Below are 27,895 nucleotides of genomic sequence, written 5' to 3' on the forward strand. Positions count from 1 at the left end.
AAGCAAACACCACCAACAAGCAAAACAAGTACTACAAAGTAAAAACATTAAAAAAAAGACAACCCTCTCACATGCATAAATGAAAGATTGCACACAAAGAACTCACATCTTTTCAAGCTTCAATAGTAAATATTTTGCTACTATATATTAAATACTGCATGGTTTGCCCAAGCTAAGATGAAACCACATCATAAATCAATAAGCACTTTGCATTTTCTTTCATTATATACTCAAAGTCATGCCTACTGCACCTCTAAACATTTCATTAAATCCAATGATACAGCAAACACTCCCAAAATAAACTTAGATTGTATTGCAGTTTCACTTAACTCTATATAAAATGCTGTGTTGTGACAGGTATCAACTATCCATTAGATACTGAATCAATTTTTCTTAAGCACTACTAACTGCTTGCTTTTCTTGAAGCTAGATCATTCTGAAAATTTCCTGTTAGACCTATGGTATCTGTCCTTCTCTGCCTGACTTATTTCGCTTAGCATGACATCCTCAAGGTCCATCCACTTTCCTACAAGTGGCCATATATCATTCTTTCTCATTGCCATGTAGTACTCCATCGTGAATATATACCACATTTTCCTGATCCACTCATCAGGTGATGGACATTTAGGCTCTTTCCATGTTTTGGCTATTGTTGACAGTGCTGCTGTGAACATTGGGGTACATGTGCTCCTATGCGTCAGCACTTCTGTATCCCTTGAGTAAATCCCTAGCAGTGCTATTGCTGGGTCATAAGGGAGTTCTGTGGATAGTTTTTTGAGGAACCTCCACACTGTGAATAGCACATTTTAAATGTTAAGAATTATTAACTTTTTGTTCTTTATTTTGTGGCCCTTTTATTTTTTTAAATAGAATTGTCGTCTGTCTCCTTCAACAATTCTAGCTCATTAGGGGATAGAACTTTAGCAGATCTCATGGGTCTGTTTCTCTCTGGTTACTAGATCCCCTTAAGTACTAGGTTATTTTCATTTTCTATTGTCTGCTTAAGCTAGGTTAAGCCTCTCTATAGTTGTAGGCACAATAGTTGCTACTTCTGCATTGAGAGTGGGAGAGGAAGTCTCAGTGTTCCTAGGTTTCCCTAAATGCAAGTGTTGGTTTTCTTTTAGCTTCAGAAATAGGGAAGAACTTCCCTACACTTTTTTCTAGTAAGATTCAGCTCCTTCTCCCCCATGCTCTGAGTCAAGGCCTCCCCTTAATCAAGGTCCCTTCAGACTCAGTTCCTCCGTGTTCTCATGCCAGGGTTCTCTGCTGCTGCTCCTCTAGCCCCTGCAGGCCCGGAATCCCAAGAGAGCCTATAGCCTCTAACAGCCCTCAGATCCCTCTGGCTTACTCATCCCCACTAGGTGAAGGCTGGGGGCAGGAAGAGTATCAGAGATGCAGAATCCTTCCATTTTTCTTTAAGTTTTGATAAGCAATAACCTATATTTTTGCAACTGGCTTATACTCTTTAAGCCTCATGTGATAATGTGATAAAGTTATGTGAACTACTATATCAGAAAATATAAAATAATGGGATCTTAAAATTAGAAATAATATGGAGGTCATAAGCAAATGAGTCTTTTCATTTGTATGCTATTCTGTGGTTTCCTGCAGTTGTATACACAGTCTCATTTGAGTTCCAAAATAGCCCTGTATGGTTAAGTATGGAAGTTATCATCCCCATTTTGTAGATGAGGAAACTATAGCTCATAAAGATTAATGACTTGCCCAAGGACATATAGGTCATAATGAAGCTAGACTAGCAAATAAGTCTTTTTATTCCTGGCCCAGGGTACTATACTGCTGCTTGCTTATTTCCAATTCTCTTCAGAACACGTTCCATTGCATGATGAGTTTTGGAATCCCTGAGTCATATATTGAATCCTGTATTATATTTTTTCAACTATTTCTGTTCTATTGATATGAACAACTTAAAATGTATATAAATACCAGGATGGTGACTATCAAGTAATCAGATTTCTTTTGTAGTTTGAAATCTAAAAAAAAGTAGGACTTTGAAAATAGTTTGAAAAAATTAATGTAACTAGAATATGTGTATTATTTCCTGAAGGTAACTTTTCTGAAGGGGGGCATACATTTGAATATATAAGTACTTAAGGTTTTCTCTTTGTAATGTATTTTTTAAACATTTGAATTTATTTTACTATGCCTTTGACCATTTTCCTACCTAGTAGGCATGACCTGTTTGTTTCATCTTAGAGTTTAGTAGTACAGAAGTAAATGAATCAATAACTGTTATAAATAACTATTATAAAGACCAGACCTTTATCCTGATCCCAGTTCTTTTTTGTACCAGCACTGTGTTTAAAAGTATTATCTCATGCCCAGGAGTGATAATCAAAATATTTAAGGTCTTGTCAGTGAGTAGTCACAATATCTGTCAGCTATCAACACCTGGTGTGATGGTGTCAGAGCGTACTGGTGATACATCAGCCTTGCTCACAGTCGCATGGTTCCTTCCACTTTGCTGGGTATTATCATATCCATTCTCTCATTTGATCTGGGGCGGGAGGTGAGGGTGGGTATAGTGTCATCCTCTTTTTGCAAACTGAGGGATTCACAGCCATAAGTTAAACATAGGGCCTCTTAGAATAAAAGACTTTTGGCTCTTGGTTCAGTGTTTTTCCTTGGCTAGAAATTTCTTTCTTTTCAAGGGAAAAGAAAGGGATAGGACAAAAATCAGGTCCTTTCAGAGAAAACTCATTGTAGATAGTGTGTAGAATGAGTGATCCCCATCCCCCACTCTGCCCAGAATCTTCCTGTGAAGCCAGTGCTCCACTTCCAAGGTTCCTTGTAGGAGATGCCTGCCCTGAAGAGGGAAACTAGCTCAAGTTAGCAGGTTTCCCTGGTGGAGGAACTAACTCAGCCTCTTTTCTCCATATTTACAGGGCTGTGAGTACAAAGCCTTATTTTAAAAGTACATTCTTTTAACTGCTTGTTTCTCCCCCTCTCCTCCTTCCACAGAATGGTCTCCCCTCAGAGAACAACTCATATATATTTAATGGGGATTTTGTAGATCGAGGAAGAAATTCCATAGAGGTCCTAATGATCCTGTTTGTGAGTTTTCTTGTCTACCCCAATGATCTACACTTGAACAGAGGGAACCATGAAGATTTTATGATGAATCTGAGGTAACCTAGGCCTTTAGATTTCCTCCGTTGTTTCCCATTCTGAAAAAGAGTGCCATGTTTAGTTCTTAGCCGAGAGTTAGAGGTGACTGTACAGAAGCAGGGATGAGGGAGTCTCAAGGGAGACCTCAATTCTTACCTCTACTCACCACCACAGTCTTCTACTGAATGAGTATAAATGACTCTGAAGTCCTCTTCCTATCTTTGCTTCCAGTTCTGTCCCTGCTTCTCCCTTCTGTTATGTTCTTTCTCTTCCTCCCATGCCTACCATCACAGGCTAAATTGTTTCCTGGGTGGATGTGTTAGGCCAGCTTTGGCGGTGTGGTAGTTTCCATGAGCAGGCTTAGATGAAATCATCTGTTGCCACTCTTTTGGCTTGGCTCAGATGTTGTCTCAGAAACTAGTACTGTGTTTTTCACTGATGTGTGTATTTTTTATGACATGGCAATTGCTTCTGGCGTAGTCATTCACAAACATATTTGAGAACAGCTGTAACATCACATTTCAACTATCTCACTCACTGGAGATTTGAGGAAGAAAGATTGGTTAACTGGTTTCCCAAATTTTGCTGAAAGGCACAGTAGGTGATGAATGTTCCCCTTTCTCTTCTTTCTTCCTCCTTCACCCCTCCTTTACCAGTAGGCTCTAGGGCAGAAGGCACAGCACACGATATGCCTCATGCTTTTGGTCCTTGGCTTTTGGATGCCTTGATGAAAGCTCAGCAACTGATTAGTTTTGTTTTGGGGGCAGTTTTGGCTCCCAGCTTGAGTATAGAGTTTCAATTCTGACTCTCAGGTATGGAAGCAGATGCTGAGACTACAATGAAAAAGAACCCCTGACTGTTATAAGAGGTCCAGTATATATACTGTAGCTCAGTACTTTTATTTGGGCATGCCACTTACCCCTTCATCTATTCAGTTAGCCAGTCATATTTATCTAGTGTCTATAATGGTTAATGAAAGAGACGTGCCCTGCCCTCACAGAGTTTACATCTAGTGGGGAAGACTTACGTTAAATGGGTTTTTCAAGTGTGATGAGTTTGTAAAGTGGGGGACCTAACTTGTCTGAGGGGTGACAGGAGGAGGTTCTCCTGTACAAGTATGGCATTAGCTTGAGACCTGAAGGATAAATTAAGCAATTCAGAAAGGGCCATAGTGGTGGATGAGAAAGGGAATTCCACAGCGAGGGGACAATTTACAGAGAGCTTGAAACAAGACTTTTTAGATATTAAAGCACTTCACGAGGGCAGGAGTACCAGCTGAGAGACAGGATGGTCCCTAATAGGGCTGGGGATGTCAGAAATGGTTGGATTGTGCAAAGGAATTTGGACTTTTTTCTAAGGACAACAAAAAAATCATAGAAGAGTATCATGAAATTTGTGTTTTAAAATGCAGCAGGAAGAAAAATTTGAATGTGGGCAGCCAAGTAGGAAGTAGTTGAAGAGATAGATGATGGATTTTCTCACATAGGAAGGGTTGTAGGGATGGAGATGCAAAGAACTAGACAGATTCAAGAGGAGTTTAGGCAGTGATGATTTAAAGCTTGGTGATGTAATATGGAGGACTTGAAAGAGGAGAGAATAAAGGGTAACCTCCCGATTCCAGGCTTGAATTGGGAAGTACAGTGGCATTGTTCACAGATATTGGGAACAGGATAAGAGGAAAAGGTTGGCATGAGAGAGAATGGTCAATTCAGTTTGGGTTAAGGTTATTTGAAATGCTTTTGAGTAGGCAGTTAAGTGTGTATGTCCAGAGCTCAGAAATGAAGTGTGGCCTGCAGCATTGTCCTGCAATATTGGCACACAGATAGGGCCCAAAGCTCTGGGCAAGGATGAAATTGCCACAAGAGAAAGTGAGGGGGGAAGGGGGCCTAGGACAGAATATGAAGGGACTCCAGCATTCAAGGCTAGGCAGGGAAAACATTGCAAAGGATTTAGAATACCCAGAAAGGTATGAGGAAAACCAAGAGGCTTTATTGTCACAGAATCCGAGAGAAGAAAAGCTTTCCAAAAGGATGGTGTAGTCAACCTTATTTAGTATTTCAGAGATGGCAAGAAAGATGAGGACTACAAGGTGTCTATTGCATTTAACAACATAGCCGTCTTTGGTGAGGGCAGAACTGAATTCCTCTTGGAAAACATAGCATTACATTGTAGGAACCTGACATGACAGGATTTGCATGGAAATCTGGAATGAGTATGCTGTGTTCTGACTTTCCTATGTTGGACCTTAAGAATATATGTTATAATCCTAAGGCAATGAAAGTAATAAAAACAAGATTTCCATCATTAAAGCTTCCATAGTGACTGCTGTTCAGGAATGAAAATTCCTGACAGTTTCTATGAAAATCTTGAATACCATTACATGAACTCGTATCAGAGAGCATACAAAGAGCCAACTTATTATCTTCTAGGCTTTTCTTTGTCTCTGTTCAGTCCCTCCCCCATCCCCCATTCCTGCACCTTCAATCATTTACTGTAAGATTTAGGCTATCTGAGAAATTCTATCTAAATGAAAAGCATTCTCCCACACAGTTTCCCCAGATGCCATAGCACACTTCTCAGAGGACTTGCAGTTATATATCCTATACCTACAACAGTTTTCTTAAGTTGCCTCATAATTGTTTCATGAAAATTTATCTTCTTTCTCCAATTATAAGTTCCTTTGGAGTAGGGACAGTGTCATTGGCTGCTTTTGTACTTTCCCATCATGCCTAGCAAAGACTTGAGTAAGTAATAGTTTCAACTAAACTCTAGTTTCTTGAATTCTTGATACTTGTGATAGATGTCCATGGCTCCCCTTTGGGCATGACTCCCGTAAGTAGGAGTTACCAACATTTAATTCGTTTAAATACCATTGTTTTTTTTCAGGTATGGTTTCACCAAAGAAATTTTGTATAAATATAAGGTAAGACTCCTATACTTTTTTTTTTTTGCATTCTTTCTGCTGTTTATACATAGAACAAAATAAAAGAGCCTTTAGGAAGGGTGATGCTAATACAGTCTAAGCACAGTAGGAAGCGCGGGCCATGGTAGAGGACGTATTTTCTTCCTGGACTAAACCGAGCTTTTTTATTGTGACTTTTGTGTAAGTTTTAGCATAGATACGAACATATTCAAAACATTTGTTTTGTTTAATGTTTATTTATTTTTGAGAGAGAGAGAGCATAAGCAGGGGAAGGGCAGAGAGAGAGGGAGACACAACAGAATCCGAAACAGGCTGTCCAGGCTCTGAGCTGCCAGCACAGAGCCCGACATGGGGGCTTGAACCCACAAACTGTGAGATCATGACCTGGGCCAAAGTCGGATGCTTATCTGACTGAGCCACCCAGGCGCCCCCACATTCTGTTGTTTGAAAGGCACCCAGGATTTGTTTTACTCCCTGTGGGAAAACATGTAGATACAGAAACAACTGTCATAAAGGAAGATTTTTACCCACAGTTTCCTAGACGCACAGGCACAGGCACAGGGGGCTGTGGGGGGAAGCACCAGGGTTGGTCAGGAGGCAGAAGGAATGAGGGGAAAACATGGGCAAGAGCCTTTATTTTGGTTTCTGTGGGAAGGGATCAGGGTTTAAGATTGTCTAGTTCGAGCAATTTCAGCAGGCCCTGGGGTACAGGGGTGGTGTTTAGTTGTCTGGTACCTGGCTGTGGGGTGATCAAGGCGGGGTAGAGGCCGAGAGTGCCAAAGCCCTCTGACTGAGGGCGGTGGTTGGGGGTCTGGGCTCAGGATTGGTTGGTTTGCATATCAAAGGCACTCTCACCTGTATTTGAAAGGCAGTTCATCTGCGATTTCTAGGAATTAGCTAGCCCTGGGTGGAGTAGTCTCTTCTCCAGGGTCAGCAAGGCCCCAAAGTGTGTCAAAGTATCGGGATTAGTGCGTGCTGATGGGTTAGTAACTCCATGTTGATTTCCTTTTCGTGGCTTGATAACTGTTGCTTTTTGTGATAAACACGAATTGATCAGAAAAACAAAACTTACTCAAGCTCTTACTTACAGATACATGGAAAAGAAATCTTAGAAATCTTAGAGGACGTCTATACCTGGCTCCCGATTGGTACAATCATTGACAATGAAATCCTCGTCATACATGGTGGGATATCAGAGTCCACAGATTTGGACTTACTCCAGCGTGTAGAAAGACACAAAGTAAGAAGCAGTGTTTACATAAATCTTGTCTCAGAGTTTTATACTTCTTTTCACTTATTATTTTGTATTCATTTGTGTTTTGGTAGTTGTGATGCTGCAAAGATCAATACAAATTTTAAGAAAATCTGTGATTGTAAGACAAATAATTAACTGGGTAATTCTAAATATTGAAAAAATATTTTAACTTCATGATGAAAGTGGAAAATGAAGAAATGTTGACATTTCATATAGTTTCTAAAAGTGAAAAATCCTGACTTTTAAAAATTGAAACTTCTAATTAATGTTGTAAAATATACACACCATTTTTCAGTGTACAATTCAGTGGCATTCAGTACGTTCACACTGTCGTGCAGACATCCCCACCATCCATCTCCAGACCTTTTCAACTTCCCAAACCGAAACTCTACACCCCTTAAACAACTCTCCATTCTCCCCTCACCCCAACCCCTGGTGACCCCCGTTCTACTTTCTGTCTCTGAGTTTGACTACTCTGGGTGCCTCATATAAATGGAATCATACGGCAATTTATTTCTGAATTGATATGATTTTTCTTATACTTCCAAATCGCTCAGGGTATTTGGGGAGGGGAATATTTTAAACCTGAGCAATCATATTAAGTACAACAGAAGCAGAGCAAGAATGTGTCTAGAACCTCCGAGGGAAGAGACAGTGTGTGGCCTGACAAGCTCCCATATTGAATGAAGGGCGGCCGGGCCTTGCAGACTGCCTGGAATTATCTTCTACCTGTGTTAGCGCCCGGCCGAAGCCCCCAGACCAGGGGACGGGAGGTGCCATGTGAGCATGAGGACCGATAGCGTCTCTGGAACCAGATGATCCTGTGGGCCTAGTGAGAAACATGAACCCTCACCCCTCAAGACCGAGAGTCACCTTCTAACCAGTCTAGGCAGGAGGAGTCTAGATCTGGAATTTAACTTGATATAGATGGAAATTCACCTTGAGTTTCTGGAGCCCTTACACCTTTACATACATATGAAAGATAGTATTATTGCTAAGTCTCATCTTTTAATTTCAGCTTAAATGCACCCCTCCTCTGGAAAGCCTTCCATGACCTTCAGACGAGGTCAGGTCCCCTTCTGTATGCTCTCAAGCCTCTTGTACACATCCTTCCTAACAGTTCCCAGAATCGAGTAAAGAATTAGGGTACTGTTTGTTTACTAGTCTCCCTGCTTCTCGAATTCACTGACATAACTCCGGCACCCAAGCTGTAGTAAATACTTAAACATTGCTTGTTGGACATCTCCTAAGAGGTTTAAGACCAAAGCAGGGCAGACCTCATACAAAACTGTATAGAAACTTCTTTACAACCTCCTTCCTGATTCTGTTGTGATTTTACATACGTCCTCCCCAGCGTAACCCAGTCATGACCCTCTTTCCTGGCTTGCACCTGTTGTCCTTGTGTGATTATTAATAGTGCCTCCCTTTACTCTCAAAAGTCCCTCAACTGCAACAAACTTTTCACCCTACCTTTAAGGCATCTTTCTCATGATAGCAGCAAATAATCAGTCCAATAAACCATTTTGATCAACATGAGATAGTCAGTGTTAACATAACGAGTGGATGTGATTCTAGCCAAGAGCAAGGGAACACGATGTTTTTGTCAGTCCAGTATTGGCAAGCATGTGGCAGGAACACACCCCTCTACCCGCCCCCCCCCACCGCCGCCGAGACATCAGCGCTAATTAGCCATGGCTGCCACTACCGAAAACTTTTCCTTCCCTGAAGTTAGTCTGAGCTACCAGCCCTCTCTAGAGTGTTTTGAGATGGTAAGAGCATGGCTCTGGAATGCCTAGTACTTTCTCTGCAGTGATCCTAAGGTGAGAGCCACCTTGACCTAGTAAACTCCATGAGGCTCTGACCTCACACAGAGCTGGCTCTACTTCGTGCTGCTGCCACTTCCTGGCTGGGTGACCGGGCAAGCTTTCTAAGCCTGTTTCCACACCCGTGTATGGAAGCTAAAATATCTACCATATTGAATTGTTAGGAGGATTAAATATCATTACCTAGATGAAGAAAACAGCATAGAGTAACCTCTGAACACAGATCTCTCTCCTTTGACTCTCTCCTTTCATTCCTGATACTTGGAACTGAGGTTTGAATTTTCTTTTTCTTTTTCTTTTTTGTTTGGAGTTTATTTATTTGAGAGAGAGACAGAGAGAGAGCGTAAGAGAGAGAGAGAGAGCACACGTGCTAGTGGAGTAGGGGGTACACAGAGAGAGAGGGAGAGAGAGAGAATCCCAAGCAGGCTCTGCACTGTCAGCACAGAGCCCAGTGTGAGCCTTGATCCCACAGCCATGAGATCATAAGTTGAGCTGAAATCAAAAGTTGGATGTTTAATTGACTGAGCCACCCAGGCACCCCTGAGGTTTGAATTTTAGTCACCAAAACATACCCTGGGGAGAAATTTTTGGACCAGGAATTTTCTCAGGAAACCTCAAATTTCACTTCCTTTGGGAATCATCATTCCATCTACTCATAAGCCTCGTGTTAAACATAGACATTTGCCTTGTGTACTTGATGTATCTTCTACCCCTGCTAGAATGAGGTTGAACTGGCAGCACATACCTGTATTAAATACAATTGAATTATAATGAAAGTAGTAGGTTCAAGCCTTCAGAACTCTACTAGATGAAAAATAGAAGTAGAGTTTCAAGTGCAATTTTACAACCTCCACCTTCCCATCCCTTAAGGCCCTTTTAAGTGTAGCAATGACCATGCTTCCTGTTTTATACCTGTTGTGGTATAATTGTTAATGGGGCGGAGTAGGATGGGGGAACCTGATGACAACCTCCTTCTAGGTTCATTAAAGGCATTTTGTAAGGTGGGTGGGCTGGGGGGTTTCGATGCAGAGGGACAGAGAAGAAGATTTTATAAGACTCTGGTTTAGTATTCTTTAAATTCTCTGGCAGGGGGTATAGAAAGGGGTGGCTAGTAGGGCTCCCAGGAGAAAATGATGATGTGGTACCTTACGGGGGAGCTAGAGGAAAGTGTCTTGATCCCAAGTGGCCTTGGTAACAACAGCCACATGTACAAGAGTCCATGTGGCCTTGTCCAGTGAGCTTGTCAGAAGTTGTGTGGACCCACGTCCAGAGTGGCCTCCCAGAATATTCTGCTCTGGTCAGGACCTGGGGATATTTGCTAGGGAGAGATGGGAGGCTAGGCTGTGACCTCACTGATAATAGCTGAGATGGAATTTCCAACCATCTCAATATGACAAGACCTTAGAATAAGATTCAATTTTATTTTTTAAAACTAAGGGTAAGATTTCATATACACTCTGGCTTATAGAAGTGACAAAGTGCCTACCATTAACAGAAGTGTTGTTTCCAATTGTTTTATATAAAGGTATGGTGTTATGAAGAAACAAGTATAAGATTATAGTCTTAGTTTAAGTAACAGAACACAGAAGGGATTGGAATAGTCATTTTACTATCAGAAAGACATTTTATTTTCCAGAGAATGCATCACCTTTGTTGCCAGGATCAGGGAACATAATCGGTTGCTGGCAGGGTCAGATTGTGAATTACATGGCATTGAAGTTGAAGGGCTTTGAAAGTTTTCATCCTCTGTCCCTTTGGAGACCTTTCCTGAGCACAGATGTATTTTTTCCCATATCTCCTATAAAACACAACAACATGAAAAGCAGCCACGCTTGCAAGAGGTGTTTCTGAATTTAAAGCCTATTATTGATTCCCTCTTAGCCCCATGAGTAGATGAAGGCTCAGAGGGAGACAAGTTTCCCCTGCGCACCTTCCATTTCCTGTGATCAGACCTCAGGACATGTCTAGCACTGACATCTGTGCCTCTGAGGGCCTTTAGAAACTCAAATGGGAAACCTTCCCTGAAGGGCAATGTCTCTAGTTAAAAAATGTACAAACAGAATGTAACAGCCCCACTCTATAGAGATCAGTGGATCAATGAGATAAAAGTGGTGGGCGGGATGGAAAAGGTGACCACGTGCTTTCCATCCGGTCAAGCCTCGACAGTATAGACAGAGTGGCTGCCAGCACGGAAGTTTCTGCATGCAGCGCACGAAACCTAGGGTTTGACTAAAGAGCAAATTTGTTTTGCAGATGAAATCTGTGCTGATGCCACCAGTTCCCTTAGATGGAGACCGTCATACCACGTTGAAGAAACACAAAATAAATGCAATGGCTATGCCTCGGGAAGTCAAATCAAGTACATCCATGTCTGAACAGTTAACAAAGCATGAATGGGAACAGGTAGGTAATCAGAGTATTTACCAGAGTAGCAACGAAGATGCAGCATAGATGATGTTGTCTCTCATAATATATACATAGGAAAGTGACTGACCTTTATAAGATCATACTCTTCTTTCAGAATTCGTCACTATACTTTTAATAGTTTCATTGAGATAATTCACTCATGTAAAGTATATGATTCAGTGGTTTTGGTATAGTCACCTATTACTAGTCAATCTCCATTTCCTCCCCAGACACCCCCTCCCACAGCCTTAGGCAACCACTAATCTACTTTTGTTCTTTATAGATTTATCTGTTCTGCACATGTTCTAGAAATAGACCCATAAAATATGTGATCTTTTGTGTCTGGCTTTATTAATTTGTTTGTTTGTTTGTTTGTTTGTTTATTATGCAGCCCAGTGTTTGGAAGTTCATCCATGTTGTAAGATGTATTGGTACCTTGTTTCTTTTTATTGCTAAATAATATTCTGTTGTGTGGATATACCACATTTTGTTTATTCATTCATCAGTGGGTAGTCATTTGAATTTGCACTTTTTGGCTCTTATGAATAATGCTGCTGCAAACTTTCATAGATCTGTTTTTGTGTAGACATACATTTTCCTTTCTCTTTGGTATATACCTAGGAGTGGAAGTGCTTGGTCATAAGAAAATTCTAAGTTGAACATTTTAAGAAACTTGAAACTTTTCCTGGGTGGCTATGCCAGTTTACATTTCCATCACCAATGTATGAAGGTTCCAGTTTCTCCACATCCTCACTTAACACATTGTCTGTCCTTTTGATTGTGGCCATCCTAGTGGGTATGAGGTGGAATCTCATTGTGGTTTTTTTGGCATTTTTCTAATGATTACTGATGTTGAGCATCTTATCATGTGCTAATTGGCCATCTTTATGTCTTCTTTAGAGAAATACCTATTCAGATCCTTTGCTCACTTAAAAACTTGAGTTATTTAGGGGCACCTGGGTGGCTTGGTTGAGTATCTAACTTCAGCTCACAGTTCAAGCCCCGCACCAGGCTCTGTGCTGACAGCTCAGAGCCTGGAGCCTGCTTCAGATTCTGTGTCTCCCTCTCCCACCGCCCCTCCCCTGCTTGCGCTCTGTCTCTCAAAAATAAATAAACACTAAAAAATTTTTTTAAGTTTTTAAAAAGGTTTATTTATTTTTGGGGGAGAGAGAGAGAGAGAGAGAGAGAGAGAATGAATGAATGAATGGATGAATGTGGGAGGGGCAAAAAGAGAAGGAGACACAGAATCCAAAGCAGGCTCCTGACTCTGAGCTGTCAGCACAGAACCTGACATGGGGCTCAAACCCACAAACGGCAAGATCATGACCTGAGCTGAAGTCTGATGCTCAACCTACTGAGCCACCCAGATACCTCTAAAAATTTTTTTTAAATTGAGTCATTTATGTTTTTATTGTATTATAAGAGTTCTTTGCATATTCTGGATATAAATCCTTTATCAGATATAATGTTAGCATATATGCATTCCTATTCTGTGGGCTGTCTTTTCTCTCTTGATGTTATTATTTGCAGCACAGATGTTTTAATTTTGATGAAATCTAATATCTTTTCTTTTCATTTTTGCTTATGCTTTTGGTATTGTATATAAATTAGAAGCCATTGCCTAACCCAAAGTCATGAGGATTTATTCCTATATCTTCTAGGAATTTTATAGATTAAGCTCTTATATTTGGGTATCTAATACATTTTGAGTTCATTTTTGTCTCTGGTGGGAGGTAGGGGTCTAACTATTCTCTTACATGTGGATATCCAGTTATCTTAGCACCATTTCTTATTTTTTAAGTGTAAAATAATTTTATTGATGTTTTTATTTATTTTTGAGACAGAGAGGAAGCATGAGCTGGGGAGGGACAGAGAGAGAGGGAAACAGGAACTGAAATGGGCTCTGCACTGATAGCAGAGATCCCAACACGGGGCTCGAACTTATGATCAATGAGATTATGACCTGAGCTGTGGTCAGATGCCCAGCTGACCAAGCCACCCAGGCGCTCCCTAAGTTTTATTTTTAATTGAAGTAATTGAGCCAGCCAGATGTGCCCCTCCCAGCACCATTTCTTAAAAAGACTATTCTATTGAATTTTCTTGTCATTCATAAAAAATCAAGTCACCATAAATATGAAGGTTTATTTCTAGACCCTTAATTTTACTCCCTGATCTTTATGTTCTATCCTTACATCAACACTACATAGTTTTTTTTTGTTGTTTTTTATTTATTTTAGAGAGAGAGAGAGAGAGAGAGAGAGAGAGAGACATAGCATGAGCAGGGGAGGGTCAGAGAGAGAGGGAGATACAGAATCTGAAGACAGTCTCCAGGCTCTGAGCTATCTGTCAGCACAGAGCCTGATGTGGGGCTTGAAGCCATGAACTGTGAGGTCATGACCTGAGCCAAAGTCGAAGGCTTAACCACCTGAGCCACCCAGGTGCCCCAACACTACATAGTTTTGATTACTGTAGCTTTGGAGAAAGTTTTGAAATTGGGAAGTATGGATTCTCCATTTTTATTTCAAGATTTTTTTGACTGTTCTGGGTCCCTTGAATTTCCATATGAATTTTAGGATCATCTTGTCAATTTCTACTAAGAAATACCTGGGATTTTGATAGGGATTGCTTTGAATCTCTGGATCATTTAGGGTACTATTGTGATCTTAACAATATATTATATCTCCAATTCCAAGAGCATGGGATGTCTTTCAATTTATTTAGATCTTAAATTTCAATAGTGTTTTGTAATCATGTACACTGAGGCACTTGTTTTGCTAAAGTTTGGAATAAATATTCCAAAGTATTTTATTTTATTAAAATTTTAATGGTTTTTAAAAATTTTATTTTTGAGAGAGAGAAAGACAGACTGCGAGTGGGGGAGGAGCAGAGAGAGGGGGGACACAATCCGAAGCAGGCTCCTGGCTCTGTGCTGTCAGCACAGAGCACATGGCGGGGCTCAAACTCATGGACTACAACATCATGACCTGAGCCAAAGTCGGATGCTTAAACAACTGAGCCACGCAGGTGCCCCTTTGTAGGAAGTTTAAAACGTAATTCACACCCTTCTTTCTTCCTATAGTTCTATTCAGATTTTCTATTGCTTCTTAAGTAGTTTGTATCTTGGTAGTCCTCATAGTTTGTCTACTTGGAGTTTGTCCATTTCATCTAATTTATCTAGTTTGTTGACCTAAAGTTGTTTGTAGTATATACACATATTTAAATATATATAAAGTCAATAGTGATGTCTTCGCTTTCATTCCTAATTTTAGTAATTTGGGTCTCTTTTTTTTCTTGGTCAGTATCACCAAGGTTTATCAATTTAATTGATCTTTTCAAAGAAACAACTTTTGGTTTTATTGACTTCATTATTTTCTATTCTCTCCATTTATTTCTCTGTAATCTTTATTATGTACTTCTTTCTGCTTGTTTTAGATTTAGTTTGCTCTTCCTTTTTTACTTTCCTAAGGTGAAAGATAATGTCATTGATGTGAGATCTCTTGCCATTTATAATGAAGCTATAAATTTCCCTCTAAGTATTACTTTAGCTCCATCCCATAAGTGTTGCTATGTTGTCCTTTCATTTTCATTCATCTCAAAGTATTTTCCAATTTTCCTTGTGATTTCTTCCTTAACCCATATATTATTTAGAAGTATGTTATTTAACTTCTGCATATTTGTGAATTTCCCATATTTCTTTCTCTTAATGATCTACTTGAATTCAGTTTTGGCTGGAGAGCATACTTTACATGATTTAAATCCTTTTAAAACATACCAAAGCTTTTTTTTTAAGTTTTGGGGTTTTTTGGGGGGACAGAGAGGGAGAGAGGGAGAGAGAGAGAGAGAGAGTATGTGAGTGGGAGAGAGGCAGAGAGAGAGAGAGAGAGAGAGAGAGAGAGAGAGAGGGAGAATCTTAAGCAGATTCCACTCCCAGCATGGAGCCCAATGAGGGGCTCAGTCTCATGACTGTAAGATCCTGACTTGAGCCAAAATCAAGAGTCAGATATTTAACCAACTGAGCTACCCATGCACCTTTAAGATTTTATTTTTTAAAATAATCTCTGCACCCTACATGGGGCTTGAACATACAACCCTGAGATCAAGAGTTGCATGCTTCACTGGTCAGCTTGGCATCCCAACAAGGCTTTTTTTATGGCCTAGTGTATGGTCTGAATGCTTCATGTGCTCTTGAGGAAAAAATGTATTCCATTCTTGTTGAGTGGTGTGGTTCTCTTTGAACATATTCATAATAGTTACTTTGAAATCTTTGTCGGCTAAGTCTGCTTTGTCTGCTAAGTCAATATCTAGTCCTCTTAAAGGTAGTTTTTATCACCTGTTTGTTTTTCCCTGTGTAATTTTTTCTTTGCAAGTCTTATAACCTTTTTTGTTGAAAACTGGGCATTTTAAGTAATGTAGTAACTCTAGATAGTTATTCCCATGCTCCTCTGGGGCTTGCTATTATTTGCTTCTTTGCTCATTTATTTGTTTAGTGCTTGTCTTGACTAGTTCAATGACATCTGTGACCTCTCCATGTGTGGTCTCTGATGTCACTTTTTACAGGGTGAAGAACATATACACAGTTTCCCTGATTACTGGGGCCTTGTAGCTTTAGCTAGGCTCTCTTTCTCTTTCCCTGATTTCCCCTGGGATCATGACCTGAGCCCAAATCGAGTTGGATGCTCAACCAACTGAGCCCCCCAGGTGCCCCCACCCTGTCTGCCTCTATTTGTACCAGACCCAGCTCTTAGCCTTCACTAATTGCTAGCTGATTGTGCTATTGTTTTTAACAATGTCCCAGGCTCACAAATAGCTCCACAATCTGATCCCATTAACATAGGTCTCTTTTGCAGGGGCAGGGTACCGACCATCTTTGAGGCCCTGAGAGGGCTCTTCTCATCTACCCCTTTCCCTGATTCTGACCTAGTATCATGGGACCATCAGCCTTTTTCTCTTCTAATTGCTCACCCCCAAGAAGCCCCTATTTATTGACTCTATATTCTTATACCTCAGTTCTTGAAAATGTAGACTAAAATGTGATTTCTGATGTAAAATATCCTCTAACCAATGAGGAGAGGGTGGAAGAAGAGGTAGTATGAGAGAAATAGAATTCAGCAATGGCTTGTGCATCCAAAGTATTAAAAAATCAAGTTAAGCATAACAGGCAACCTATGGCAGATAAGAAAGGATGCCTCCTTAAATTCTGACAAGACCAAAGGTTAGAATGAGCACTTCTAGGATTCTGGTAAATATAAAAAATGATGCCAAAGAGATTGGAGTGGCACAAAAGGAAAAGTGTGACCTCTGGAAGCCTAGATAAGTTAGAATTACAGACGGAGGAGCCTTAAGAAGCGGGGGAGTCATTATTCTATAATTGAACCTCCCAAACCCCATCAGTATACATGAGGCATCTTACAGACTCCATGTACATGATTGGAGTTGACACAGGGTAAAATGGACCAGAATCTCATCCCCAATATTTTAATAATTTCGGTTGTACCCTTAATTTTCTTCCCTCAGTTGCTGGTACGAAGTGGGTATGAGTACTTCAGTTAGCTAGAGTTGAAATTTCTAGATAAAACCATATTCCACACTTTATTTCTTAATATCTCAGAGCTATGTTATTAAAAAGGTCCTAGCTCCTTATTTGTGCATACTCACAGAAGTGCATGATTCTTGGCAGAGTGCTGTTATTTAAGTTCTTTGTTCACTGAGATGTGGGAGGGATATGTACTCATAGCTAAGTCCTTGTATAGAGACAAACATGATACTCTTCCTTTAAGACAGACTTGGAACAAGTACAGAGAGGTTTAAAAAATAATTTCAATTATTTATTTCCTGAGTGACTCTCTTAATTAATTCCTTTAACAAGTATTTATTGAACACCTGCTAGGTGTCAGGACTGTTCTCAGCTTTGAGAATGTCAATCATTAAAGATCTATTACCTCATGGAGCTTACCTTCTAGGGAAAGGAATTAAATAAGTAAAACAAGTAAATTATATAATGTGTTAAGTGAAAAGTTCTGTGGAAAGAAATGAAAACTACAAGGCTAGGGGTATCCGGAGAACTGGAGGTAGGGACAGAGTTGTAGTAAGGATGGTCAGCTTCGTTGTGCAGGCTCCCAAGAGTGAAATGGCTTGTCACTTGGCTAGTCACTGACTGATAGAGCAGGATGTGATCCAGGGTCTGCCTTTAATGCCCAAGCTCTTTTTTTCCAAAGGGAAAGATGATTTCAGAATGATAGGGGTCTCAAGAAGGAAATGAATTACTGTAGTTTCGCCTCCTCCGGTGTGGCTAACGGGTAGACAGGGAGTAGGCATCTAAAGTGACTTAGGTAGTGCCGGAAATTTGGGCTGAGCACAGCTTTTAAAGGATATTCAAAAGCTGGAAGGAGGATCCATCACTAAGGGAAAATACAAAAGAATAGTGGATCTGTAGCATTAGTGTCTTAGAAGTGAAACATTTGGATGCACCTTTCACAGCTGTTCACTCTCACCCAAAGCATACTTTTGGGAACTGGATAACTTAGAGCTGCAGAAAAGTGTGCGGCATTTCTTGCTGGATTTATTTTGGATTTAGGAGGTTTAAAGGCTGAGGCACAAATAGATTTTTATTGACCGGGTCATATACAAGCTGTCATTCACTAAGACTTTTCCAATTTTTGGTTTGAACATTTTCAGGAAGGAATATTGTAAATAACTATTTTTCATGCACTTACCACTCACAAGGCCCTTGCATTTCAGAAGAGAGGATGTTGTTGGAAGGAAAGAGATGGTCTCTTCTGAGGAATTTGTTTTACCCACAAAGGGTCTGTTAGAGGGCCCCATTTTTGGTGTGAGTTTTAGAATCAAATCTATGTAATACTTACAGTCTGGGTAAACCTAGTCAAGTGAATGAATTCTAGACCGAAAAAAGAAGTATAAGCTCCTGGAATGGATGATTCTGAAGAAATTCATTTCTGTGAAATTCATACCCCTCTGACTTTGAGTCAGAGAAAAATGAATGTTTGATATATCTTTCTTGTTTCATTGATGAGGCAACTAAAGTTCAAAGAGGTTAAATGATTTGTCTCAGGTGATATAGGCAACTCCTTGGCCAGTGCTTACTCTAGTTCAACAGAGCTCATTATATATACATTTAACTTCTGCAAATTTTAACTATATGTATATGGCAAAAAGGAGAAAAGTATGTACAAATTTTATTCTCATGTTATCTATCACATTGTACATTATTACACATATAAGATATTCACACATCCATACTATTGTATAGGATTGCATATACAAAATCATGTATAGTATGCTTTAAGGATAATTTAAGAGGTTACCCGGGGGTGATTTTAGCTATAAATGGCTTGCATTTCACGTAAGAATTTAAAACTTAATCTCATCCTTAAAAAAGCACAGTTTCTCATGTTCCATGTTTCTCATGCAGTCAATCATCAAAAACTTTGCAAGTGTCTGGTTTGCGCCCAATGGAGGGTTTCGACAAATCCCAACCAGCTTATCATTCCAGAGTTCTCCTACCGGTTCCTTCTCTCCCTCTCACTGTCTTTTCCCCCCTCAATTATTTCTAGCTCCCCTTCAATACCAAACCTGTGAATGAGTGTACAGTCAAGTTTACCAGGACAACCATTTCTGGTCCTCTTGTCAAGACCTCACTTGGACCGCTTGAATAGCTATAGAACTTAAAATGCATGTTCTTCATGCCCGCAGAACAGAAGTGTGGAAAATATAGACTCTTAGAATCATGGTGTGTTAGGACTTTGAGATACTTTACAAGTCATCTGGCCCAAACCCCTCATTTTAAAGATCTAGAAACAGCCCCAGAGAGTTTTCTCAAGGCTACACAGCTTTAGTGATGAAGCTATTTCTTTTCTCACTGCTGCTTAAGCTCCTGTAGGAATTTTAAATAAAGAAACATTATACGTAGATCAGAGCCATGAAAGATATTCTTAGAAACTTGGATCTTCAGTCCTGGGCATCAGGTAGACTGCATTTACCTCTTTCAGCCCCAAAAGGAAATGTTATACTAATAAAATACCTGTGGATTTAGAACACATTGTAGAAACCAGTCAGTGGCTGAATTTGTTGCTAAAACTGAGAATGTTCTTATCAATGGGCCAAAAAGTAAAGGAGATGATTTAGGGAAGTATTCGTGGATGAACTCTTTTCTATATTTGTGATGGGGAAAAGGCTTCCTCATGCTGTCTGCTCAACAGGACAAAAGCCAGGGCCAAAGCCACAGCTGGGACACCTGATTATCTCTTTGAACATATTAAAAATATCTAATGTGGTGGGGGGTAGCTCAGGAGGTTAAGTGTCCAATTCTTGATTTCAACTCAGGTTGTGATCTCATGATTTGTGGATTTGAGCCCCGTGTTGGGCTCTGCACTGACAGTGTGGAGCCTGCTTGGGATTCTCTTCCCCTTCCTCTCAAAAATAAATAAATATTTTAAAAAAAAAAGAACATCTAATGTGTGTTCACTGTGGAGAGCTGCTTTTTCCTTGGAACATGACAATGAAGTTCTTTTAAGAGAACTTGCATCTCATGTAAGAATTGTGAATTGGTAGATTCAGCCATAGTGAAACAGTCGTGATGAGATTTTTTCAAGACACAAAGAAAGGCAAGGGCTGATCCTTCATGACTACTGAGTATTGCTGTGTTGGTTATTGTTATTGCTACATTGGTTGTTGGAGATAAGCAGAAAGGGATTGTGCTGGCTGTGGGCATTCCAGTTATTGGGGAAGAGATTCATGGAGGAGAGGAGTATGAAACAAGTTTGAAGGAGGAATGAGAAATAGACTATGAGTTAACTTGAATTGATATTTCTGGCATATAAGTTGAAATCTAGAAAGATAGAGTCTCACTTGTAAATAACTGCCTAACCTGGTTTGTTGTTCAAAGATTATCGATATTCTGTGGAGTGATCCCAGAGGCCAAAAAGGCTGCTACCCAAACACCAGTCGAGGAGGGGGTTGCTATTTTGGACCAGATGTTACCTCCAAGGTTCTTAACAGACACCATTTGAAGATGGTCATTAGGTCTCATGAATGTAAGCCCGAAGGCTATGAAATCTGTCACGACGGGAAGGTAAGCTAATGTTGTTGGTGATGTCATCACAGACATCCTTGTCCCAAGCAGTCTTTCTTCTCAGGATGCATCTGACCTAGAGGCCCATGGAAAGGTGTCTTCCCCGGGCCAAAAACATGCCGTGCTTTGGGAGACGGAAGCAGGAGACTATAGGGTTCACACAGGTTGTGTGAAGGGGCCTCACCGTGCCTCACCCTAAGACATAGCTGGCTCATTTCCCTGATGTTCCCTAATCCCAGAGATAGAAATTCTGACACGTAGCTCGAAGTACACACACCGAAAGGCTGCGTTCTTTACTCACCAAGAGGCAGCTTCCCAGCACAGGGGGGTTAAGAGTGCACGTATCTATCCTCACAGAGCACAGCCAGGGCAGCCCTGAATCCAGTTTGCTCCCTTTCACCTTCTGTGCTTTCCCTGTGCGGGTCGGAGCCACAGATTCACCTCCCTTCTCCTCGCCCAGGGGCCAGCTCCATCTCCTGGCCCCGGGGGAGCTGCGGCCCCAAGCGTGGGGCGTGTTGTGCTCCTTTGGGGCAGTCTGGTAAGGCTGGAAGAGGCGAGGGCTGAGGAACTGGTTTCTTGTCCCAAGTTGTCCTGGGATGTCCCTTTTCTAGTAGAGAACAGCGCTAAATCAAATGGAATACCAAATTGTGTGGCATTTCTTTGTATTTCAAAGAACTTTTGCTTTTCTTAACTGTATGAGTTCGTTTCAGGCTCGTACTAATGTCGGGAGATTGTTGAGGCAAGTATTATGTAAGGTTTCTTTGTACTAAGAAAACAGAAGACAGCCTGTCTGAAGTAGCATGCCGATTGGAGCAGGACTGGGCCCAAGCCAGGCTTCCTGTCACCAACAAGAATTACCCTGCCGTCCTCCACCAGGGGCCCGAAGCTGGTTCCTTCCCAACACGGTGGTCCTGGGCCCTTATTCCGGCCACTGTTTTCTCTGCCCTTACGTGACGACTTTTATGGGGCCCTAAGCCCTCTAAGTCAGTCAGCTTTAAGCAAAGGAAGAAGACTGATATGAGACAAGTTTTATTTTGAACGCTCCATTATCACAAAGAAAGAAGACAAAGGCTTTACCCGCTTGGAAAATTCAAATTTGTAAAACTGAGCGTGAAGTGGGATTGTAAGATATGGGACTGAAATTGCACACAGGGTTGCCAGGCCAGGCACTATGGGGACGAGCAGCTGGAGGTCGGTACTCCTTGGGGACATGTTGCCTCACTGGTGGAAACACAGAAAATCCTGTCAGACTTGGATCACGTGTATGGGTCTCGAACTTTGATTTTTGCCTTTTTAGGAATTGAGCTATTTCTGACTTAACTGAAAGACCTTTTGAGACCTAACTCTATGTGATCCTGGCCCTCCTTTTCTTTTTCAGGTTGTTACTGTGTTTTCTGCTTCTAATTATTATGAAGAAGGCAGTAATCGAGGAGCTTACATCAAGCTGTTCTATGATATGGACCCTCGATTCTTCCAGTACCAAGTAACTAGGACAACATGCTTGAAGCCTCTTTACCAAAGGTGCGTATGCTCTAAGGAGGATTCTGAGCGCTGGTGCTGGTGGCCAAGTGGATCCAGTCCAGAGTGACTAAGAGCAGCCACAGTAAAGACAACTCCTTACTGGTTACTCATGGGTATAAAAAAAATAGATTTCATTCCAGACACCCAGTGATGAATGCATTCATATTTAAAACCAAAAGGAGCAATTTTCAATCCATATGTCTCTTTAAATGGGTAAAGCAATCAGTGTCCACGAACAACCTCTAACTGAATGTAAAGAAAAGACAGTCCCTACATCCAGCCGGTCCCTCAGCCTGCAGTCTTCTCTGTCCCCCATACAGCCCTGTGTGCTCTGGCCTCTTGGTCTCGTCTCTCCTCAGAAGTGCATATGACAAGAGTTTTGTGTCTCTCCATGTGATGGCATCCATAGTTTATCTTCCTTTTCTCCATTTAACATTGCCTTGTCAGGTAGCTTTCATTATAAAATGAGTATGTGTATTGTTAACTAGTGAGACCAAACAAAGATGTACACAGAAAATGCTAATCATCTTCTCACCCCCTTGTTCTCGATAATCCTTTTCTGCAGATACAACTGAAATTGATAGCCTGGAGTGGACCCTTCCACCCTCTTCTTGCTCCCACAAAAGTAGACAGACCTTTATATTCATCGAATAAAAAAAAAATTTTCAGTACCTACTACATATGTCACACACTGTTTTAGGCACAGGTGATACAGCAATGAACAAAACAGGCAAAAATCCTTTTCCTCATCAAACACAGATCCCGGGGGAGGAGAAAAGTCATCAGCAACATACATACTTTATTTTTTTTATTATTATTATTTTTTACAAAGATGGAATCACACTGCACAGTCTACAACCAACTTTTTTGGTAAAGGTTACATCATCAACATCACTCCAAGTTGGTGCATATAGTCCTAACTCATTCTTTTTAGTAGATGTGCCATAGTGATTATGGCGTGCTTGAATCCTAGTCAACTGATGGCCATCTAGATTGCTCCCAGCGTTTTGCACTTAAAAACAATGCTGTAACACGCCCTTGTCTGTGTGTACATAAACACAGCCATAAGTTAGTGGGGTTTTTTACAAAACATTTCAAAATAGGGTATTTATGGATTTATATGTTTACAATTTTGCTAGATACTCCAAAAGAGTTGGGACAATTGACAATATGAGAAACAACATACCAGTTTTTCCACATGCTCATTAGTGTTAGATATTGTCACACGGCTTAATTTTTGCCAAGCCAATGGATCAAAATGGTAAATCTCATTGTTTTAATTAGCAACTTTTTAGACAGCTGAGTTTACCCATCTTATGTTTTTGGACATTGCGTTTTTCTCTTCTTTGAATTTCCTACTATTCCCCCATTTTATATTGGGTTACTTGTCATTTCCTGATCAATTTTTAGTAGTTCTTTGCATGTGACAGATAGAGGATTTTTATGGTTATGTTGCATATATTTTGTTGGTGTCTGCATTTTGCTTTATTTCTATGAAATCATACACACACACACACACATATATATATATATAATTTCATTATATCTTTTGGATTTTTATCTCTGTAAGAAAAATATCTCTGCACCAAGTTTTTATTTTATTGTGTTTTATTAGTAAGTTAATCTCTAATTTATTTTAACAGCTTTGTTGAGACATAATTCATGTACAATGAAGTTGACCAATTTAAAATATACAACTCACGATACAACAAATAGTTATAGCTGTGCAACCATCACCATAATCTAGTTTTTTAACATTTTTGCCATCCTAAAAAGACCACTTGTACCTATTAGCAGTCACTCACCAGTCACCTCCCCCATCAACAACTCTAGGCAGCCAGAAATCTGCTTCCCATCTCTATGCATTTACCTATTTGGACATTTTATGTAAATGGAATCACACAGTATGTGACAGGCTCCTTTCACTCAACACAATGTTTTTGACGGTCATTCGTGTTGTAACGTGCATGAGTATTTCATTCCTCTGGATGGCTGAATAATATTCCATTATATGGATACACCACATTTCCCTTTTTTCCATTAAAAACATTTTTGTACATTTTTAATTCAGTATAGTGAACATGTAGTGTTACATTAGCTTCAGGTGTACAGTATAGTGATTCAACACTTCCATACACCACTCAGTGCTCATCATGATGAGTGCCCTCCTTAACCCCCATCACCCATTTCCCCCATCCCCGCCCAACCTTCCTCCATTCTGGTAACTATCAGTTTCTTCTCTGTCCTAAACAGTCTGTCTCTTGGTTTGTCTCTCTTTTTTTCTTTGCTCGTTTGTTTTATTTCTTAAATTTCACATATGAGTGAAATCCTATATCTCTCTTTCTCTGACTTATTTCACTTAGCATTATACTCTATCTCCATCCATGTCATTGCAAATGGCAAGATTTCAGTCTTTTTTATGGTTGAGTAATATTCCATTGTATGTTTATAGCACTAGTTTACATTCCCACCACAGTGCATGAGCGTTCCCCTTTCTCCACGTCCTCACCAACACCTGTTGTTTCTTATATTAATTTTAGCCATGCTGATAGGTGTGAGGTGGTATCTCATTGTGGTTTTGATTTGCATTTCCCTGATGGTAAGTGATGATCATCTTTTCATGTATCTTTTGGCCATCTCCATGTCTTCTTTGGAAAAATTTCTGTTCATGTCTTCAGCCTATTTTTAAATTGGATTATTTGTTTTCTGGGTGTTGAGTTTTATAAGTTCTTGATCTATTCTGGGTATTAACCCTTTATTGGATACATCATTTGCAAATATCTTCTCCTATTCTGTAAGTTGCCTTTTAATTTTGTTAATTGTTTCCTTTGCTGTGCAGAAGCTCTTTAGTTTGATGTGATTCCAATGGTTTATTTTTGCTTTTGTTTCTCTTGCCTCAGGGGATCTATCTAGAAAATAGTTGCTATGGCCGATGCCAAAGAGGTTACTGCCTGTGCCCTCTTCTAGGATTTTTATGGTTTCATGTCTCACATTTATGTATTTAATCCATTTTGAATTTATTTTGTGTATGGTGTAAGAAAGTGGTCCAGTTTCATTCTTCTGCATGTAGCTTGTCCAGTTTTCCTAACACCATATGTTAAAGAGACTATCTTTTTCCCACTGCATATTGTTTCCTGCTTTGTCAAAGATTAATTAATCATATAATTGTGGGCTTATTTCTGGGTTTTCTAATCTGTTCTGTTGATCTGTGTGCCAGTGCCATACTGTTTTGATGACTACAGCTTTGTAATATAACTGGAAGTCTTGAATTGTGATGCCTGCAGCTTTGTTTGCTCTTTCAAGATTGCTTTGGCTTACAACTAACATTGACTAAAAGTAGTGAGGGCAGATATCCTTGCTTTGTTCCTGATCTTAAGTGGGGCACATTCAGTCTTTCACCATTAAGTATATCAGCTGTGTGTTTTATGTAGATACCCCGCATCTGGTTGAAGAAGTTCCATTCTATGCCTACTTTGTTGAGTGTTTTCATCATGAAAGAGTGTTGGAGTTTGTCAACAAATACTTTCTCTGTATCTATCGAGATGATCGTGTGATTTTTGTTTTTTGTTTTATTAATACAGTGTGTTACATTTATTCATTTTGGATGGCAAACAAACCTTGCATTCCTGGGATAAATCCCACTTGTTCATGGTATACAATCCTTTTTGTATATTGCTGAATGCAGTTTGTTAGTATTTTGCTAAGGATTTTCCATCTATATTCTTTTTTTTTTTCAATTAAAAAAATGCCTAAAAGTAATCTCTGTGCCCAACATGGAGCTCAAGAGTCACATGCTCTGCCAACTGAGCCAGCCAGATGCCCTTTGATGTATATTCTTAAGAGATGTTGTAATGACATGTAGTTTTCTTGTGATCTTTGCCTGGTTTGGGTATCAGGCTAATACTTTATCTGAAAAGATGGGTAGTATTCCCACCTCTTCTATTTTTTTGGAAGAGTTTGTGAATGATTGGTATTAATTCTTCTTTAAATGTTTGGTAGAATTCACCAGTGAAGCCATCTGGCCCTGAGCTTTTCTTTGTGAGAAGTTGTTTCATTACTTACTCAATTTTTTTTTTACTTGTTCCAGGTATGTTCAATTTTTCTATTTCTTCTTAGATTTGGTAGTTTGTATCCTTACAGGAATTTGTCCGTTTCACCTGGGCTATCTAATTTGTCAGTGTACAATTGTTTCTAATATTCCTTTATAACCTTTTATTTCTGTGAGGTCAGTTGTGATGACCCCTCCTTCATTCCTGATTTTAGAAATTTGAGTCTTTTTTTTTTTCTTGGCCAGTCTAGCTAAAGTTTTGTCAATTTTATTGATCTTTTCAAAGAACCAATCCTTAATTTTCTCTCGTTTTCCTGTTTTCTAGTTATTTACAGGCATATCTCAGAGATACTGCAGGTCCAGTTTCAGACCACCATAAGAAAGCAAATGTTACAATAAAGCAAGTCAGGAGAATTTTTTAGTTTCCCAGTGCATATAAAAGTTATGTTTACATTACACTGTAGTCCGCTAGGCGTGCAATACCATGTTAAAAAACAATGTATATACCTTAAAAATACTCTACTGATAAAGTAATTGCTAACCATCTTCTGAGCTTTCAGCAAGTTGTAATATTTCTGCTGGTGGAGGGCCTTGCCTCATTGTTGATGGCTGTGCACTGATTAGGGTGGTGGTTGCTGAAGGTTGGGGTGGCTGTGGTCATTTCTTAAACTAAGACAACAATGCGACTTGCTGAACTGATTGACTCTTCCTTTTATGAATAATTTCTCTGTAGCATGTGATGCTGTTTGACAGCATTTTGTCCATCGTAACTTCTTTCAAAATTGGAATTTCTCACCATCATGAGATTGTAGAAATTCAGGCACATCTTCAATCTCCATTTGTAATTCTAGTTCTACTCTTTCCACCACGCCTGCAATTACTTCTTTCACAGAAGTCTTGAATCCCTCAAAGTCATCCGTAAAGGTTGGAATCAACTTCTTCCAGATTCCTATTAATGTTGCTATTTGACCTCTTCCCATGAATCATGAGTGTTCTTATTGGCATCTAAAATGGCCAATCCTTTTCAGGTTTTCAATTTACTTTTCCCAGATCAGTCAGAGGAATCACTATCCATGGCAGCTATAGTCTAACAAAATGCATTTTTGAAATACTAAAACTTGAAAGTCTAAATTTCTCCTTGATCCATGGACTGCAGAATGGATGTTGTGTTAGCAGCCACAAGAACAATGTGAACCTCATCATCCGTCTCCATCAGAGCTCTTGGGTGACCAGGTGTGCTGTCACTGAGCTGTCATATTTTGAAAGTAATTCTTTTATCTGAGCAGGTCTCAACAATGGACTTAAAACATTCAGTAAAGCATGTTGTTAACAGGTGTGCTCTCATCCAGGCTTTGTTGTTGCATTTATAGAGCACAGGCAGAGTGGATTAAGCATAATTCTTATGGGCCGTAGGATTTTTAGAATGGTAAATAAATAATGCCTTCAACTTAAACTCTCCAGCAGCATTAGCCCCTCACAAGAGAGTCGGCCTGGCTTTAGAAGCTTTGAAGCCAGGCACTGACTTCTCCTTTCCAGCTATGCGAGTCCTAGATGGCACCTCCTGCCAGCAGAAGGCTGTTTCATCTGTATTAACAATCTGTTGTTTAGTGTAGCCACCTTCGTTAATTATTTTAGCTAGATTTTTCTGGAAAACTTGCTATAGTTTCTACATCAGCACTTGCTGCTTCACCTTGTATTTTGA

At 40.0% G+C, this 27,895-nt stretch overlaps 1 protein-coding gene across 4 annotated transcripts in view; it reads left to right on the plus strand.

Annotated features, from left to right (window-relative positions):
* The window catches only part of PPEF1 (protein phosphatase with EF-hand domain 1), a 121,226-nt gene that overhangs the window by 79,507 nt on the left and 13,824 nt on the right, over window positions 1-27,895 (plus strand). For all 4 annotated transcript variants that reach the window (XM_029930089.1, XM_029930088.1, XM_029930090.1 and 1 more), the window contains 6 exons: window positions 2,983-3,149; window positions 6,016-6,052; window positions 7,143-7,292; window positions 11,384-11,533; window positions 20,439-20,624; window positions 22,003-22,145. In XM_029930089.1, the coding sequence (XP_029785949.1) occupies window positions 2,983-3,149; window positions 6,016-6,052; window positions 7,143-7,292; window positions 11,384-11,533; window positions 20,439-20,624; window positions 22,003-22,145 (833 nt within the window). The remainder of the gene's footprint in view (window positions 1-2,982; window positions 3,150-6,015; window positions 6,053-7,142; window positions 7,293-11,383; window positions 11,534-20,438; window positions 20,625-22,002; window positions 22,146-27,895) is intronic.

This window comes from Suricata suricatta, chromosome X, assembly GCF_006229205.1.
Source record: "Suricata suricatta isolate VVHF042 chromosome X, meerkat_22Aug2017_6uvM2_HiC, whole genome shotgun sequence".
Taxonomy (NCBI): domain Eukaryota; kingdom Metazoa; phylum Chordata; class Mammalia; order Carnivora; family Herpestidae; genus Suricata; species Suricata suricatta.